Genomic DNA, 18,034 nt, shown 5'->3' with positions numbered 1-18,034 from the left:
GATCGCCTTTCCTCTATGTGTTTAAGAATCAAGATAGTACAAGCTTATATACAATGCAGTGACGTATGCACCATTAGAAATATAGATAAAGGTTAGAAAAAGGTAGAGGAAGGAGAATGAAACAAAGGTTTTATGGATACATATTATTTTTATTGATTTAAAATGTTTAACATTATAGGCACATTTAAATTAAATTTTTTAAAGTTTTTTTAAATAAGTATTTCAATCATTGTCTCTTTACTTATCGACTAGGAGAATATCATGTTTATTCTATCATAAGACATTTTATACACATATGCTTTTTAAGATAATTTGTCTTATATATTTATGGATGTAAATAAAACTGCCAAGCACACATCTAGGACATTGTCAAAAATTCGATTTATACTTAAAAATATTTTTGGCTGAGATTAAAATTTTAAATAAATATATGTATATGTATTTTTTTAAATGTATAAAACGTGGTTTTATATCAGAAATAAAAATAATCAAAACTATTAGTAACATTCAATAAAGGAAATAGATGTTTAGAGATTCAAATTAAATATGTACTAAGATTGTGAGATGAATTTCTATTCAAAATAAAGATGCACCTAACTAAACCGCATCAATTGGCTAAGCCAATCAATGGTGACTAAAATCAATTATTTTCATATTTTTAATAATAATGTCAATAGGTTAGTTTTCATGCTCATTCTGGTAAAGAATTCTTTTTAGAAAATGTCAGCTATGTCGACCCATCGGACAATTAATCTGCTTGAAAAATTGGCAGTCAGTAGCCAACTTATACATAGTAAAGTCAAATTATTTCAGCGCCATTTATTTGATTAAAATATATATTCATAATAAATGCAAACGTTTATCTGTGAAATAATTCATAAATGGTTATACCATTATATGGCATAATTAGATAGAGATTAATTTATATAAAATATTTTATTTTATTTATTTTATTTTCACCATCAAATATAACAATACTGGCTCAATAAATACAAGATTCCCGAAATTAGTTAAGACTAGCTACAATATATATTTTAATTAATAATGTACTCGTATAAAGCTTTTTATAATATTAAAAAAATATATACAGAAGACTCTAAACTTACCAAGATCGCTTTAATCGGAAAATGGCTTAATCAGGATGTTAAAAAAAATTCCAAACTCCAAATCGATATTACATAATTCAAATTTTTACAATTCAAGAAAAAAAACACAGTTGTCAGTTGTTTTATTCTGGTTGAGCAACTGTCAACCACATTTCATGTAGTAAAAAATGAGCCGATTATAAAATAGAGGCTAACTACTGCCTTTGTTACAAAAAAAATCAGAGACTTGTAAACATGTAAGTGTCATTTATATGTTATTAAATGTATATATTCTTGAATTAACAGGGATTATATTCATCACCATTCTAGTAAATATAGAGTCTACTGTACGTAAGTATTATTGGCACATTTTATTTTGTTGTTAAAGATCATTTTTACGTATCAGAAATATTATTCAACTTAAGTATTTTAAAAAATTAATGTCTTTGAGATATAAATAATTTTGACTATGTTACATTCATCATATGTCTTTTGATATATAAGTATGAAAATTACAAAAATTCCTTGAATTCTTCATTAAAAAATATTTTTAATAGAATCAATTAAAAGATTAGTAAAATCAATTTTATTTCATACAATAAACTTGTAGTAAAAAAATTACAAGTTATATTCACTATATTAAGAGGGTAAAGATAATCTCAGAATAATATATACACACCTCGGGTAACCTATGTAGCAGAGACGTGCATTTTATAGGCAGAAAAGCAGTGCTTACCCTGGATTATTCGAGTTCTATATATAAAAACAACCAGTGCCTACTATGCCTTATCGTTGCCCAACCCTACTGCCTCCCCTGATAAACTCTGTGCACGCCACTGCCTAGTAGGTACTTAATAAACATCTTTAAAATCATAATGAATTCAAAATACTTGGTAAATCGCTAGATTCATACTTAGAGAAGTCCGCTTCCGTTAAATTATTTTGATTTTCTTGGACAACTAGCTTATTCAATAAAGCAGCTCTTCTTTTCTGTACTTCCCATTGCTCGATCCACCATTTGTCCAACTGATTACTTTTGAAGGGCATTGAAGGCTGAGGGCAACTGTAGTGGCTTTGATCAGCTATACTGTACTGAAAATTGTTATTTATCCGTCTATCGTGTATTTTTTGGCAAACATAACATTCAAAGGCATAAATAAAGGTATCAAAATCATTTCCATTCACATTCCAAGATCGTTTATTCAATGCGGTGACTAAATTTAAGTTAGTTATCTTACTACTCAATTTGTGTTGAAGGTATACTTCATATTTATCATCGTGGGTGTTTAAGTATTCTATGTAAGCAGCGAGAAACTTTGGAGATTCAAAGTTTTTGGCAATCACAGCTGACTGGTCATTGGGTAACCAGTCTCTGATACTCGGAGAACCCATGTAAATAGGAACTGACCCTACTTTTAATGGCCGCCAAAACTTTTCGGTGATGTAATCATCGCACACCGCATTTTCGAAAGATATCGTAAACTTATATTGAGCTACAAAATTGAGAAAATCATCTGAATTTAAATTGTTAAGATAGTCTCCTTCGTGCTCCTTTGGAAGTTTTTTATTATTCAAGCATTTCCCGTACGAATCTACCGGAATATGTTTCATTAACTCTTTCACATATATATCTCTGTAGGATGAAGTATCACAATCAGTTTGGATGTATAAAACTGGAGCGAGTTCTTTTAAAAGAGAGTTTTTTTTTGGTGTCGGGATGAAGTATTTGTGAGTGAGTAAGTCGTTCATTCCTCCGAGGTAAAGTAGGGTCAATGGGACATCACTGTGACGAGATATGGTAGAGGAATAGTTGAATAGCTGCAAGGCGGGCCCGTGTTGGAGTATTGGAGTATTTCTAGGAGACTCTTCATGCATCAATCCCCAAACGTACTTCAGTGGATTTCTCGGCAAAGGCAATTCTAAATAATCAAAATCGCTTCCATAAAACAAAAAACCTTCTGTGTTCTTGTCAAATCTTCTTTCTTTTACATTAGTAAATTCACAAATCACATTATTCTTACATCGTTGCACATTGGATAAAAATCCAGGGAAATTAGAAGTCCACCAAATGATTACCGGATAATCAGTAGGATCAGATATTGTCCAGTAAAAATGTTTCACCGAGATTACCAAAACAATGCACAAAATTATTTTACAAATAGGTCCTTTCATTTTTATAATTCTTCGTAAATGAATCATAGCTGATGATGTTTTATCTGAAATGAAGTTGTAAAATAGATCACTCACTAACACATCCTCGTAAATATTTTATTATATGTATCAGCCATCAACCGGCAGGATGTTCTTATCAAATAGAAGAATTTTATTTTGTGCTCTGTAAAATTATCAACATATAATTTGTCAAAGTTGTCATATAAAATATAAAATAATAAGGGCAATCTGTGAGTACCCCGCCGGAATAAATAATATTACGAATAGTGATAAGACAATATGTATGTATTGGAATTGAAAAATAATTTATTTTTGTATTATTATTAGGTACTTACACTTTGAATCTAATTCTATACTCACCAAGTAAGTAAGAAAGTAAAATGTATATTTAAATTTATTCCATAAGTAGTACCATTATGGGAAATCCATTTTTGTTTACACTTTTTTTTGTTTGTTTGGTTTTAAAACCGGTGGAAGTTCAGGAAAATTATGAATAACTTTAAGAGTACTCGGCTGTCCAAATTTAAAACACAGTAAGGGACATTTTTTTTGTAGTAGGTTTTTTTTGCATTTTTGGACTAAGTAGAGTCTACTTAGTCCATAAATGCAAAAAAAAACCTACTACAAAAAAATGTCCCTTACTGTGTTTTAAATTTGGACAGCCGTACTATATATAATACAATTTGATATTATTTTAATTTAATAGAACGTAACGTTACAAAACTTTGAAAAATATACAAAAACGTTTCATGTTTATAAAAAAAAGTAATACAAAAAACAATGTCAAACGAACAACCGATAAACAAACAGGAATATTTTTTTGTATTTTGACATATGTGTATCATAGACAATAATACTTTTATGGCTGTTGAATGGTTACAGGTAGATCCTGTAATTATTTTTTTTTAAAAACACAAGTCGAAAATTCCGGCACCCCCGAATTAATTGCAGACAAATGAAACGCGGACCGCCCAGACATGATAAGGGCTACTGGCACTTAAGTACATCTACAAAAATTTGTCGCAGGGGCAGAAGGTTAGCCCCTAGTAATACTAAAATAAAATTGTTGCAGGGTATAAGAGTTAAGAATTTATTGAGTAGAATTTTCATCATAAATTGTATCGACGACAACCAAAAAAAGTCAAGAGGTATTGGAATTGTGAAACCCTACTTTCTTCACAAAAAATGCCAGCGACCTCTGTTTCAGAACAATGCCAATAGTCCAAAGTTTTACGAACGAAGATAACGTTTTGTTTTGTGTACCAAGCAAGAAACTAGCATGGTTTAAAAATAGGTGCCTGAGGCGAATACTGGGTATAAAGTGGTATGACTTCCGCAGGAATGACGATGTGAGGAGAAGAACTCAACAGCCTCTCATACTGGAAGTCCTGAAGAGGAGAAGGTGGACATGGTTGGGATATGTTCTTAGAATGCCACCTGAGAGCATCAACCCCTCATGTCTCTTATTCCAACCCCGAGGATTCCGGCGCCCCGGAAGGCCCCTGACGACCATTCACCGACTATACTCAGCGGAACTTCGAGACGCCGGACTGACCTGGGAGGAAGCCAAGGAGATGGCGCGTGACAGAGTGACTTGGAGACGTCTCGTGTTGGCCATATGCTCCACCTAGGGAGCGAATATGGAAAGAAGAAGAAGAAGACTTCCCATAGTTTGTTTCTTGTTTCTAATTTATAATCTTTGTCTTTGGTCGTGCCGTGTCGTGTCCGGTCGCGTGTATATAAATGTGATAAAATACATAGTTTGTGATATGATATAAATTAGTAGTCTGTGGTCGTGTCCTGTCGTGTCGTCGAGTAGAGATCGTTGTATCGTTTGTTAATTATAAATAAAACTTTAGGAGGTATAAATTATATATAAAATTATGTTTATCAGCAAAACAAGGTTCTTTAATTTAAATTTTATATGCTCGTGATTTGCCTTGTGACTCAACCACTTGTTTACCATCGATTTAGTTTGTTACGGCTTTCGGGCTTTTCGTACTGCAACGTATTTGATACCTTGTATTTAGCTTCCACCGGTGTTTTGAGTTTGTGTTAACATTCCATTTTTGTTATAGATTTGCGTGCTTGTCGTTCGTAACTAATATATTTATCCGAATCGTTTAGATCGCTAAATTCGTCGGAATGAAGCATGTCTTTTGAACCAAATAAATATTTGACCGTGCCGGGAATATGTAACCATTAATTTTCAGGTGATTAAAATACTTTTAGGTTCAGGGGTTTTCGGATACCTCGTGGATCTTGCACAATGGAGGGACCAATCACATCTGATATTGTTCTTATAGGAGGAAACTCACATGTGGAGCTGGCCAATTTGATTGCCAGGTACTTAGCTATTTTTAATATTATCTCAGTGTCTTTGTGGCCAGGTTTTGCGTAGTTTTTAATTATGTGTTTTTCTTCCAGTCGGCTCGGCGTAAAGAATGGAGGCTGCGCCGTATTCCACAAGACTAATAGAGAGACAGTGGTTGAGATTGGAGATTCTGTTCGGGGGAAAGATATCTATATTGTTCAAACTGGAACCAAGTAAGATTGATAACTAGGGTCTGAATTAGTCCCAGCAGTTGTGGTGCTATGCCTTGATGTATATTTTTCTTATTAATATCCCTTTTTTACTGTACCACATACATTTTAAATCTTTAAACACTAATATTCCAAAAATAAAATGTTTCACTTTCTTCAATAATGCATCATAAATTAACCAACAATATAATTATTTACAAATACATACCACGATCTTAGTATACAATCACAATAAATACAAAACTGGAGAGACTATATAGACAATATATAAAAATCAAGACAATTTAACACATTTTTTCTCCAAATTAGAATCATTGCGGACAAAATTATACTAAGAAATGTTTATTTTCCTTTTTTGCCATTCAACATTGACATTCTGGTGGATACCAAGTAAATAATCATTAATCCAAATTTTCAGAAGCTCTGGAGAGACCAAATTACTGATTTTAAAAAAATTTATTGCTGTTATTTTATTATGTCCTAGAATAAGAATATTCAAAAATATTCTGAAAATTACTCTCTGAAATTTAGGATGTACGATTATTTACCTCGCGCCTGCTGATATGGCATAATTATTTGCTTTGTATATATTTTTTTTCTTTATCAACGGCTGTAGCCAATTTGTACAGAATATATTACATGTATACTTTGATAAAATAATATTTTTTCTCTTTTTAAGTATATTATTGGCAAAGTTAGTTAGTTGAGCAGCTGTTACAAGATTGAATTCAATTATAAAATAATATTAAGGATAATAAATAGAAAACCATTTAGGTTGTTATCCAAACTATTATTTTAGGAATTTAAAGTATTGGATATCATATAAAGTAATTATTATATGCATCCACCAAAAACCCCAACATGTAAACAATGATAAGATATACTTCTTCTTCTAACCCTCATCCCCATGCAACAGTGCATAGAGCACTGCATTGTGTATCTTGATTATTGCTTACATGAAGGCAAAGTGATCCTACGCTTCAGGTATCAGTCCAGGGATATATTAAATAAATATTGGAGTTTGAAATCACTTTAATTATTTTAACCACCCCTAGGAATCGAACCCAGGACCTCCGGCACAGCTAAATGCGCTAACCATTATACGCAGGCGAATATGCACTTATGTGATTATGGATGCCTATTAAATTCAAAGAACATTTCACTTGGAAAATTCCATCACCATTTTTTCCTTCATAATTATAGTTGTTCATCAATTCTGAAGTAATAAATTCATTATTTGTATAGAACAGAAAGTATACGCATGCATTAGAAAAGGTTTCTGGTGTAACATTTCTCAAAGTTGTAAGCTTTTTTTTTACCTTGAATAAGAATGGATATGTAATAATCAAAAATAAAATTCATTTTCCAACCTTGCAGAGTGCGCTGCAGTGTATATCCATCTGAAGTGATGCCACAAAAGTGTGAACAACACATGTCTATGGAAACCACCACTAGCACAAATAAATTCTTTCCTCGCCCGCTGCCTCGACTAATAGTTTGATATTCTAGGGATGTTAATAATAACATAATGGAGCTGCTGATAATGGCCTACGCTTGCAAGACATCATCCGCCAAGTCGGTGGTGGGCGTGATTCCGTACTTGCCGTACAGTAAGCAGTGCAAGATGCGCAAGAGGGGCTGCATCGTCAGCAAGCTTCTCGCCAAGATGATGTGCAAATCCGGACTGACACACGTCATCACCATGGATCTGCATCAAAAAGAGATTCAGGGATTCTTCGACTGCCCCGTGGACAACCTCCGCGCATCTCCTTTCCTCTTGCAATATATTCAGGAGTGTGTAAGTATGAACACAAATTTATCCTTATTTATATTGTAAAAACAATGAGAATATCACACTACATAAAACTTCAAATAATTCACTTCATAACATGGTCTGCATATTATTAATAATACATTCCATACAACATAATAATTAGAAATAGATATGTTGAAAGTAATTTGAACCTATTTTTTTTTTATTACAATTTTTTCAAGTTACAAAAATACTAAAATTATTAAAAATTTAAAAGAATCAACGCTAGTTGGTTCTCCAAGCAGATAAGGTCGATCACCAGTTAGTAAAGTTGTAATGTTAGTAGTCACAAAATGACCATTTCAACATTTTTGTTTCATTTTGTATCAATCTATGAATTACATTGCAATATTTATGGACTCGGTTCTTTTACTGTGGTGTATAATCATATAGAAATATTAACCATGTGCATGGAAAATGGATGGTTTATCCCTATATCCAATGGTGACCTATTTGTTTTTTTTTTGTGTACCACTTTTTATAAACATTACAAACTTTTAAATGATCAATCACTAAAAATTGAATTACGTAAGATTACAATAAAATGTTGTAAAACTTATAATATTAATGGTTACATAGGCCACATTTTACACCGCAATATATTACTCTGGACTAGTACTAATGGCCTTGTCTTTATATGTACTTAATGATGAAAGTATTATTGGATGGAATGCCACATACACATGAAGTGTTTTTAGATTCCTGATTACCGGAATGCAGTGATAGTTGCCCGCAACCCCGGGTCGGCTAAGAAGGCTACTTCCTACGCTGAGCGTCTTAGGCTGGGAATAGCAGTCATACATGGAGAACAAAAGGAATCTGAGAGTGACGAAGTTGATGGCAGATATTCTCCACCAACTTTGCCTAGGTACCAAATTTTTATTTCTATATTTAGTCGGATATATTATTTACATAACTTTTGTTTCCTACTTAAATTATTTACTTAATAACTTTCCTACATAAAATGTAATAGATCAGTTTAAAAAAATATAAATGCCATAAATTTTTCACATTTTTTAAAAATAAATTTGATATTTTATATTTTTTTGTAATTGTAAATTTCTAACAAGATATTTTTACCACAAAAATCGGGTTACAATTAAAATATCTACTAATTGACCCATCGAGCATCAAATTTCAATTGGATTTTTTCAAAATCCTTAAGATGAGAGCTATTTTGCAAACAAATTTTACTTTATTTTAATTAGATCGCGAACAATGGATGTTGGAGTAGGTGTTCCAGTTCACCCTGCAAAAGAAAAACCTCCCATCAACGTAGTGGGAGATGTTGGAGGCCGCATTGCAATCATGGTGGTGAGTTAGCTATATCATTTCACTTTGAAATTTTCTGGAATTACAAAAACGAGAGATTTGTTTAATCCCTTTGTGAGTCGGAAAACATTTAGTATGCCACCGTGCAATAAATTAAAATACACTCTTGCTTTAAAAATAATTTTATTGGATGTAAAATATTGATATGAATGTAGTAGCTTTTATTAAACAGTGAATAATTCTGAGTGCTTGATTTATAGTAAGTGCTGGAATTACTTTGTAGAAGGCTTATTTTATAGTGATTTGCCTTTGATATATTATTAATTCTACAAATATTCAAAACATTAAATTCTTATCTATATTTTGTACAAATATTTTTATGCATAATGAAGAAATGATTTACTTATCTGATACTTCTCGCATTTTTTTTATTGAGGTCAAATATTATCCAACTTGGCATTATTAACAATATTAAAAATAGCTTTAAAAAATGGGTTTATTAATTTCCATATTATATTATAGAGATGATTTTCAATACTAAACCATAAAAAATAAGTGTACCAAAATGGTGCACTTAATATCAACTACATAAATGTAGGTTTTGGCAATAATACAAAAGTACATGTTGATTATTTTATAGGAAGTCAGTTAGTACCATCTAGCGATCCTACCTAAATGTATGATTTACATACATATAGATTTTCAGTTCCACGGTGGTTTTCCAGGGTGTCTTGTTGTCCATAGCAACAAAAACAATTTAGTATTCAAGGTTGTGACTTTAAAAAAACTGAAATAGCTAAAATAGACACAAATCTGTTATACATGGACCTATCGGATCAATAATTCTCATAGATTTTTTTAATTAAAATTGTTAAGTTCTACTACTATTCATGTTGTATAAATGTATATATGTATTTTGTTTACATACAAATAGCAATAGGTTAGGAGTCGAAATAATCGGCGGGTATGTATGAGGAGATGCATGAATGTGTAGGAGGCGAAGAACGTTTGCAAAGACAGAGTGGTGTGGCGTTCTATTCTCTGCTCATCCCTGATGGTTAGTTAGTTAGAATAGTAAAACATTTTTTTTTTTACTTTGTTCATTTTAATTTTTAAGTGTTATCTCAGATAATTCCTGTGATGAACATGTAATTATATTTTTGAAAAATGATAGATTCCGTACTTATGAAGATTATTGCACACTGATTGTTTTAGTTTGTTGCTTATTCATGGTTCGTTTGCTAAATATTTATTCCATTGTATATTATTTAAACAGGATGACCTTATCGACGATGTCCAATCTTTTGTGGCGGCAGCGGAGGTGTTGAAGGAAAGAGGTGCATACAAGATCTACGTGTTGGCGACGCACGGCCTGTTGTCTTCTGACGCTCCCCGACTGATAGAGGACTCGGCCATCGACGAGGTCGTAGTAACCAACACTGTTCCCCATGACATACAGAAAATGCAGTGCCACAAAATTAAAACTGTTGACATATCCATCCTCCTGAGTGAAGCCATTAGACGCATTCACAACAAGGAATCCATGTCATATCTCTTCAAGAATGTGACACTCGAAGATTAAAACATTAACTTTACCTACAGTAGAACTCCAATAATCTGAACTGTACATATCGGTTTCAGAATTTCAAGGAAAAAAATTAAAACGTAAACGTACTGCAATTTGCAAAATAATGATTCTGTCTACGCGTGCTATTGTTCTTCTCTCCATGAAGCCACCTGTCGCAGCCCGAAAACAGATAATGACATTCAAATAGCTTACTGAAATGTTCAGCGAGCAGTGACTTTAATTTGCAGTATAGCACGTACTTATTATACTAATGTACGGCACTTGTAACTACGCTTAATATGTAAAAATGTAACCTTTTTATTTATTTAATTAAAAGCTCATTTTCTTTAAGAACAGTTTTTTTCTCCCATTTTCAACAAACACACATACAGTAATTACTTGAAACAGACCTTTTTTGGAAAAAAAAATGCAATTTTCCTAATGGGGTCTGGTTCCAATTGTTCGGATAGTTGGAGTTCCACTGTATTTTGTTTTAAAAATACTTTTTTTTTACCAAGTCTTAAGTTTGAAATACATATTGATGGTTAATTATTATAATTAACTGTAGAGAAAATTATACTATTTTGTATGATTTTGAGCAAAATTCCCTCTAATAACGTTTGTAGTTGTGTTTGTGGATCATCACATCACTACATCAGTAATTTTTTTTTTAAATATGTCCTGTGTAATTTAAAACATTTGTATGTGCAAACACATATAATTTCACTAGGTTTACATTTAGTAATTAAAGTATAGAGACAACACTCAATACAAAACCATGTAAAATCTTCTGCATCTTTGTCCTCATTACTGAAGGTCGTTACCAACCTATCTCCTTGTCCTCAAAATAATTTGTGTAGTTGTCCTCCACCTCTCCCGAGACACTGCCATCTAGATTGTTCTAACCACTGATGAATTTGTGGCAACCTTAATTTGGTCAGTCCGTCTAGTTAGGGTCTACTTCTTCTACTACCTTTGACCCCTCTTGTGACCGTTACCTTTTTAAGGCTGTCAATATTTCTTCTGGCGATGTGTCCGAAAAACTGAAGGACTCGTCTCAAACAGACAGGAAAGTCAGTCTTTTATACATATTTGGTTCTTTTAAAATGGAAATATTTATCCTTCTCGCGGTTCAGGGAATTCGGAGCATACGTCTCCAACACCACATTTCGAAGGCATTGTGTGTCAGTCACAACGGCTGGAGACTATGAGCACCAAAAATAGTTATTTGCAAGCACCCGGTGTCACATCGAAGTATATGCCATTGCTGCTCTACAATTTTTTTATGATACATTGTCCGTGTGAAGATGTGAGGTGGAAGCATTTGTGTGAATAATTTTGAACAACTGAGCACCTGTACATTGAAACCCTTAGAAGGAACATTGCTTGTTAGTGTACTCACTATTGTTGTAATACACTACCTATCAATGTGGTGTAAATAGATTTTATTAATATTATGAAGCTCTTAGAGTTCTGTATCCGTGTTTACAAAGATTAATATATTTGATCCCACCTCTCACTAACACATATTTTCCAATTATGTTAAAATATATTTCATCCCTAATATAATATAAAATGTAAGGAAAAAATACATACCTACTTAAATTTTGGAAATTTTAAAATGCTTAATAAATGTATTTTTATTTGTTTTAGTAGATTATTTGTTCCAAAATCAAACAAATTTCTTCTATTTTATTTTACCATAAGACTTTTAAAAATAAAACTAACTAAAAATATATTTCCATACTATTTTGCGACTGCAAATTCCTTTTTAAAGCTCACCTTATATGATTTTCTTGGATTAGATTGGATCAATAATATTCTACTGTTTTATAATTTCCCAGTAAAAATCTATTATTATAAAATTTTCCAGTGTGTTTATATTAATTATAAACTATTTTTTGTTGTTGTATTGTTTCTATTTAAATTTGTGTAAGAATTTTGTGAATTTAATATTCTAAAACATTGAATTGATTTAATAGTGTAACAGTTAGTACAATAAAATAAATACCTATAACTGATACTTATTTTTAAACTTTTGTATGTATCTAATTATACACATTCGTAGAATTGAAAGAGATATTTTAAAGATATAAAATCTACGAATATATATATTTTTATACTTGTTGTCTTATTCTTTCATAAAGCACCTTGAATTATATAAATTTATCTTTATTCCAAATATTCTGGTAATGTTATCAGTGTGCCTGTTTTATATGTATAAGTATCGATGATATTTTTTCTTTTGTAAAACATTACTCTGGTTTAAATTTTCAAATTGTAAAACAATACGAGCCTTGCATTTGTACTGCTATTGTTGCCATCAATGATAATAAAGGATGGTGAAGTAGTGAATGTTTTGTTTTCATCATTTGACCATATGACATATGAAATATGAAACAACGTGTTTGTTTCTTATTTGCAAGATGTGTTTTCATTGCTCACAACCACTCCTACGCAATACCTAGAAGCCAAAATACCATCATTATGATATCATATATCTTTTTGCATATATTTTTTAGTACTTAATTTTTTGATCAAAATAAAAAAAATTTAAGACTAAATTATCAAATTGCATAAAAATTTATACATTATCTTAGTATATTTTCCAAACTTTTTTTTTCTAAAACTTATGTATTTAATGAATATAGGAGAAGCAATTATTATAATTCGGGGGGAATATCAGATTTAACACACTGCAAATATTATTCTCGTAACTCTTATTCGCATGCAATGATTCATAGGACATTTTATTGACGCAGTGTCATCTTGATTTTTAATTATATGTAGGCAAGGTGGATTAGTTCTGAACTTCAGATCATACTCCAGAAAATATCTTCCCTCATTGAGGACGACATGCTGAAAACAGGGATTCTAAACTCCACTCTAGACGTATAGTATGGTGAACGCTATAGTCTAATTTAATCAAAGAAGTTGGAAGCGACTCCGATTCATTATAATGTCATCACAATTTTTATTTTCCTCTCATTTGAGATGTATATGGTTTTATCCTTGGCGTCACCTTTTTTTGTATATTTTTACGAATTTTAACAAAAATAATCATATTTTTAAAACAATAAAAAGTAATAGTATCCTGTTGTCTTTTTGTAGTTTACGTCATTGTGTTGAATAAAACTCGGTACCGAAAGCCTGTTTACGAGTTTTTTTCCCCCCATATTTCGTAAAAGTAGACTCCAGGATATCTATATTTTTCTTATTGCATCCCCAAAATTAGACCATAGAAAACATTGTCTATGGTGAAATTTCATCTGTCAATTTTATTTAAATTTGACGTAAGGACCCTTGGAAGGTTTCGGTTTCATATAATACAATATAAACCATGATTTAAAACATAGAATATTTCAAATGAATACTTTTATCGGCCTTCATCGTGTAGTTTTATGTAATTGAGCATTTTCTTTTTGAAATAAAGATGACACTTCTGCAAACATTTAGGTTATGTCTTAAGCAATCTCAGCGGTGGTATTCAAATCGGAATATTTTGCATCTTCGCGAGAGGGGAGTGATACAAGAAGTGTTCCCCAGCACAGAAATGTAAGAAATTAATTTGAAAGTATGCATCGAAAGTTATTTTGATTTGCATCACAGTTAAAGGAAAATTACGTTTCTTTAATTACATTTTCAGAAAGCAAATTACGGATCTTCTCAATAAAACTCCGCAGTGCGTTTATGCTGGGTTTGATCCTACTGCAGACAGCCTTCACGTAGGAAATCTTTTAGTTCTAGTGAATCTTTTACATTGGCAGAGAGGCGGCCACAATGTAATTGCTTTGGTAAGAGTTTTTAATCAATGTATCTATAACTTAAAATGGAAAGAAAAATTACTGGATGTAAAGCTTTTTTAAAAAATATTTTGAAGTAAAAAAAAGTATTATATATATTTTTTTTTCAGAAATTTCACAAAATAGTTAAATCAATTAAGTCATTCATATGAATACAATATACATAATGTATAATTAATTAATCATAATTAAACCATATCCACTCCTTAAGTGGAACATATGGAGTCCACAAACTGCCTCCAGGTTTTTCTGTTGGCAAATATATATTTAATATATAGTCACCCAAAATAAGTGTTATTTCTCTCAATTTCCTTTTTTTTTATTTATTTCATATATACATACATTTTTACTAGTTGTATTACGGCTCTTTTAGCTTTAGAAGTAAAGTTTGTTTTAATCCAGTGCAGGAGTAATATTTTGTTACCAGACACCACCCTCAACACTGATGAAATGTAAAATTAAGTAAAAGATAGTCACATGTAGAAACAAAGGTTTTATTTATTGTTTGTTATTCATGTGTAGGGTCCCAGCGATTTTTTCGCATGATTACTGCAATGCTATAATTAATGTATTTTTAAATAATTTTTCTGTTTTTTTTTATACATACAAATATTTCAATTCAATGTTTTTTTACGCATACGCTTAACAATTTAATAATGTATCAAATGAAGTTATGATGCTTCAAATTCGTTTGATGTATTAAGTATAGTATTGTTTACAGATAGGTGGTGCTACGGGACACATTGGTGACCCAAGCGGACGTTCAATTGACAGACCGTATTTAGAAACAGATTTTGTGAAGGAAAATTTAGAAGGAATAAAACAAAACATTGAAAAAGTTTTTGAAAATCACTCAAAATACTTGTGGAAAAATGAAAAATCTCAATTAAAAACGCCTATGTAAGTATTTTAAACATACAACGATTTGAATTGTAATCACAGAATGTTCTTATTTCTATTATTTAATTTAAAAAAAAAAATATGGAGTACAAGGATTAAACATTTTTTATTGACATTTCTTGATGGATGTCCACTGTAATGATATGAGCTTGTAGCGTCATAATCAAAATGAAATACTTACCAAATTACATCAGAGTTTTCCATATGATCTTCGAGCTAACTAACAAACTAACTAACCAGCACGCCACTTCCGCAGGGGTAGGCAGAGAGAGTAGAATGCCACACCAATCTGTCTTTGCAAACAATCTTCGTCTCTTCCATATTCAGGCATCTCCTCATACATACCTGCCAATTATTCTGACTCTTGACCTGACCACTTTCAAGTACTTTAAAGTCTCAAAGAGTAGAATGCCACACCAATCTGTCTTTGCAAACAATCTTCGTCTCTTCCACATTCAGGCAGCTCCTCATACATACCTGCCAATTATTCTGACTCTTGGCCTGACCACTTTCAAGTACTTTAAAGCTTACAGATTCAAGTATTTTACAATCATTATTTGAAGCACGACTTTGTCATTTTAGATGCCCGGAATCCTTATATTATAGTGTAGTATTTTTATTTTGTTATGTAATAAAATTAAAGTTGTATTCTCTTTTTTTGTGGTTTTCCGTGTAGCGTATTGTTTAATATAATTACGAAATCTTTTTCAAAAATTCATTGATACTATTTAACCTTTGTTTCTTCCAGAATTTTAAATAATGAACAATGGTACAGAAAAATGGATGCCGTAGAATTTGTCAGCAAAGTTGGTAGAAATTTCCGGATGGGAACAATGTTACTTAAACAGTCCGTACAAAGCAGAGTTAATTCTGAAGTGGGAATGAGCTTCACAGAATTTACATATCAAATATTTCAGGCTTATGATTGGCTGTATTTACTTACAAATCATAATTGCAGATTTCAGGTAATTTCCAACTCTGCTAATATATCACATTAACTAAAATAATTTTATGCAAATCTTAAAATAATATGTTCCTCCTTTTTAAAGGTTGGAGGTAATGATCAAATGGGAAATATCTGGTCTGGTCATGATTTAATAAGCAAAGTTACAAATCAACCTGTTTACGGTAAATATTTTTAGCAGTATCTGTTTTAGCAGATTTATCACTATCGATTTTTATTAATTTTTAAATGTACCCATTTATAATAAAAAATAAAAATATATTTACTGTGTACTGATATGATAAAAGAACAATAAAACCAATTTTATTTTAATTATTTAAGGTTTGACATTACCACTAATTACCACAGAGGAGGGGAATAAATTTGGAAAATCTGCCGGGAATGCTATTTGGCTCAGCGACAAGAAGACGTCATCCTTTGCCTTGTACCAATTTTTCATCCGTAGTAAAGATTCCGAAGTTGAAAATTACTTAAAGTATTTTACATTTTTGTCGTTGGGAGAAATAAAACACATAATGGAGTTGCACAAAATGCACCCCGAAAAAAGAGTTGCCCAAAAAAAATTGGCGGAACAACTTACCATTCTTGTCCATGGAGGTAAACATATTTCTCACGATAAAGCAAAAACAACATTCCACTTTATATAAATTTTACAGGGGAGGCAAAGAACTGCATAATATGTAGATGTTTTGGTTATATTTGGCTTAAATATAAAACAGTTTTTGGCCTCCCTGCAATTTTCTTATTACTAGCTAACGAGATATTCATTTTTCAAGAGCGATATATCAAGTTAACACACATTTGCAATTTTCTACAGTATTCTACATGCTGCTTGGTACAGATTCAACTTGTTCGTATGTTGTCCTTTACTGTATAATGATTTATGAAGTCAAAATTATTTTATATACATTGTTTAATGATGTTTATTTAATTCTACAGAGGACGGTTTAAAGAATGCAGAGAGAGCATCAGACGCTTTGTACAGTAAAAATATAGATTCATTATTGAAATTAAGCATTACGGAATTACAGCAAGTATTTGAAGGAGCATCTGTAGTTTCATTATTATTGGAACCCGGAATGGACATTTTAAAATTGGCTATGAAAGCTGGATGTTTCCCGACAGAAAGTAAGTCTCATATTTCAAACTTTTATACAGATTATTTTCCTCTAATAATAATAACCGAGTGTGAAATTTTATGTGAATTAATTAATTGTTTTTAGATGATGCGATGAGAATAATCAAAGCTGGAGGTTTCCATATAAATCACCAAAAAATCACAAACTTCTCGGAAGTTCTATCGGAATCGGTTCATATATTACCAAACATGCTATCACTTTTAAGAGTGGGCAAACGTAATTATTATGTTGTTAAATGGGCATAGTTTTCTAGTATATAAATTGAATAAAATAAGTTTATTTTGAAGATGATATTTTATTGACTGAACAATTTGTGTGAATTAATTATTTTTTTATAAAATAGAAAACAAATAATTAACCGCTTGCTTGGACTTAAATTAAGGTAAATAATTTGAAAATGTTTTTCTGTGTGTAGTCTATTTATATATTTTATATTTGCTTTTCCTTTAATGATATATATATTTACTAATAAAACCTACTCTATCACACATATTGATTTAAGGCTGAAAGCAATTATTTTCATGTTTGTAATAAAACCGTCAATTTTAATAATTCTTGTAAGGTTTTACAGCAGGGGACAGCACATTTGTTTTCTAATTGGAAGTAAAATAGCACGGAGTATAAAAGCGATAAACAACAAAACAATTTTTATCAATATCATTATTTATTTAATGTAAAAGTTAAAAATGCACTGTATATTTACAATAATATGTCATGAGGTTTAATATAATAGAATCATTGTTTTATGAAAATATTTTTTTACATTCCGAAACTG

General features: G+C 31.2%; 3 protein-coding genes across 9 annotated transcripts; 2 read left to right on the top strand and 1 right to left on the bottom strand.

Annotated features, from left to right (window-relative positions):
• Positions 1-128: 128 nt before the first annotated feature.
• On the bottom strand, positions 129-4,100 carry FucTB (alpha-(1,3)-fucosyltransferase 10). Of its 4 annotated transcripts, none has more exons than XM_088267533.1 (3): positions 3,926-4,100; positions 3,618-3,770; positions 129-3,301 (listed from the first exon to the last, which is right to left on the bottom strand). In XM_088267533.1, the coding sequence occupies exon 3, from the start codon at positions 3,282-3,284 to the stop codon at positions 1,956-1,958; it is 1,329 nt and encodes a 442-aa protein (XP_088123659.1). In that variant the 5' UTR covers positions 3,285-3,301; positions 3,618-3,770; positions 3,926-4,100; the 3' UTR covers positions 129-1,955. The 4 variants fall into 4 exon arrangements, with proteins under 4 accessions (XP_088123659.1, XP_088123658.1, XP_088123657.1 ...); XM_088267532.1 differs by having other exon boundaries at positions 3,593-3,770; positions 3,926-4,081; XM_088267531.1 differs by having other exon boundaries at positions 3,593-3,770; positions 4,051-4,064.
• LOC148304885 (phosphoribosyl pyrophosphate synthase-associated protein 2) lies at positions 301-12,803 on the top strand. Of its 4 annotated transcripts, none has more exons than XM_088267536.1 (7): positions 301-1,342; positions 5,490-5,603; positions 5,685-5,804; positions 7,311-7,599; positions 8,313-8,482; positions 8,823-8,928; positions 10,163-12,803. In XM_088267536.1, coding segments are annotated over exons 1-7 (1,107 nt in total). In that variant the 5' UTR covers positions 301-1,340; the 3' UTR covers positions 10,469-12,803. The 4 variants fall into 4 exon arrangements, with proteins under 4 accessions (XP_088123662.1, XP_088123663.1, XP_088123661.1 ...); XM_088267537.1 differs by lacking the exon at positions 301-1,342 and adding an exon at positions 5,039-5,119; XM_088267535.1 differs by lacking the exon at positions 301-1,342 and adding an exon at positions 5,039-5,160.
• Positions 12,804-13,724: 921 nt separating this feature from the next.
• On the top strand, positions 13,725-17,558 carry TyrRS-m (Tyrosine--tRNA ligase, mitochondrial). Its single transcript, XM_088267549.1, has 8 exons — positions 13,725-14,008; positions 14,100-14,247; positions 14,978-15,156; positions 15,905-16,121; positions 16,206-16,284; positions 16,442-16,717; positions 17,060-17,248; positions 17,344-17,558. The coding sequence occupies exons 1-8, from the start codon at positions 13,887-13,889 to the stop codon at positions 17,502-17,504; spliced, it is 1,371 nt and encodes a 456-aa protein (XP_088123675.1). The 5' UTR covers positions 13,725-13,886; the 3' UTR covers positions 17,505-17,558.
• The last annotated feature ends 476 nt before the right edge of the window (positions 17,559-18,034 follow it).

This window comes from Brachycentrus maculatus, unplaced genomic scaffold, assembly GCF_059751285.1.
Source record: "Brachycentrus maculatus isolate JH-2025_06_01 unplaced genomic scaffold, ASM5975128v1 h1tg000299l, whole genome shotgun sequence".
In the NCBI taxonomy this organism is placed as follows: Eukaryota; Metazoa; Arthropoda; class Insecta; order Trichoptera; family Brachycentridae; genus Brachycentrus; species Brachycentrus maculatus.
The sequence above is the reverse complement of the archived record's forward strand: the minus strand, read 5'-3'. Positions and strand labels throughout refer to the sequence as shown.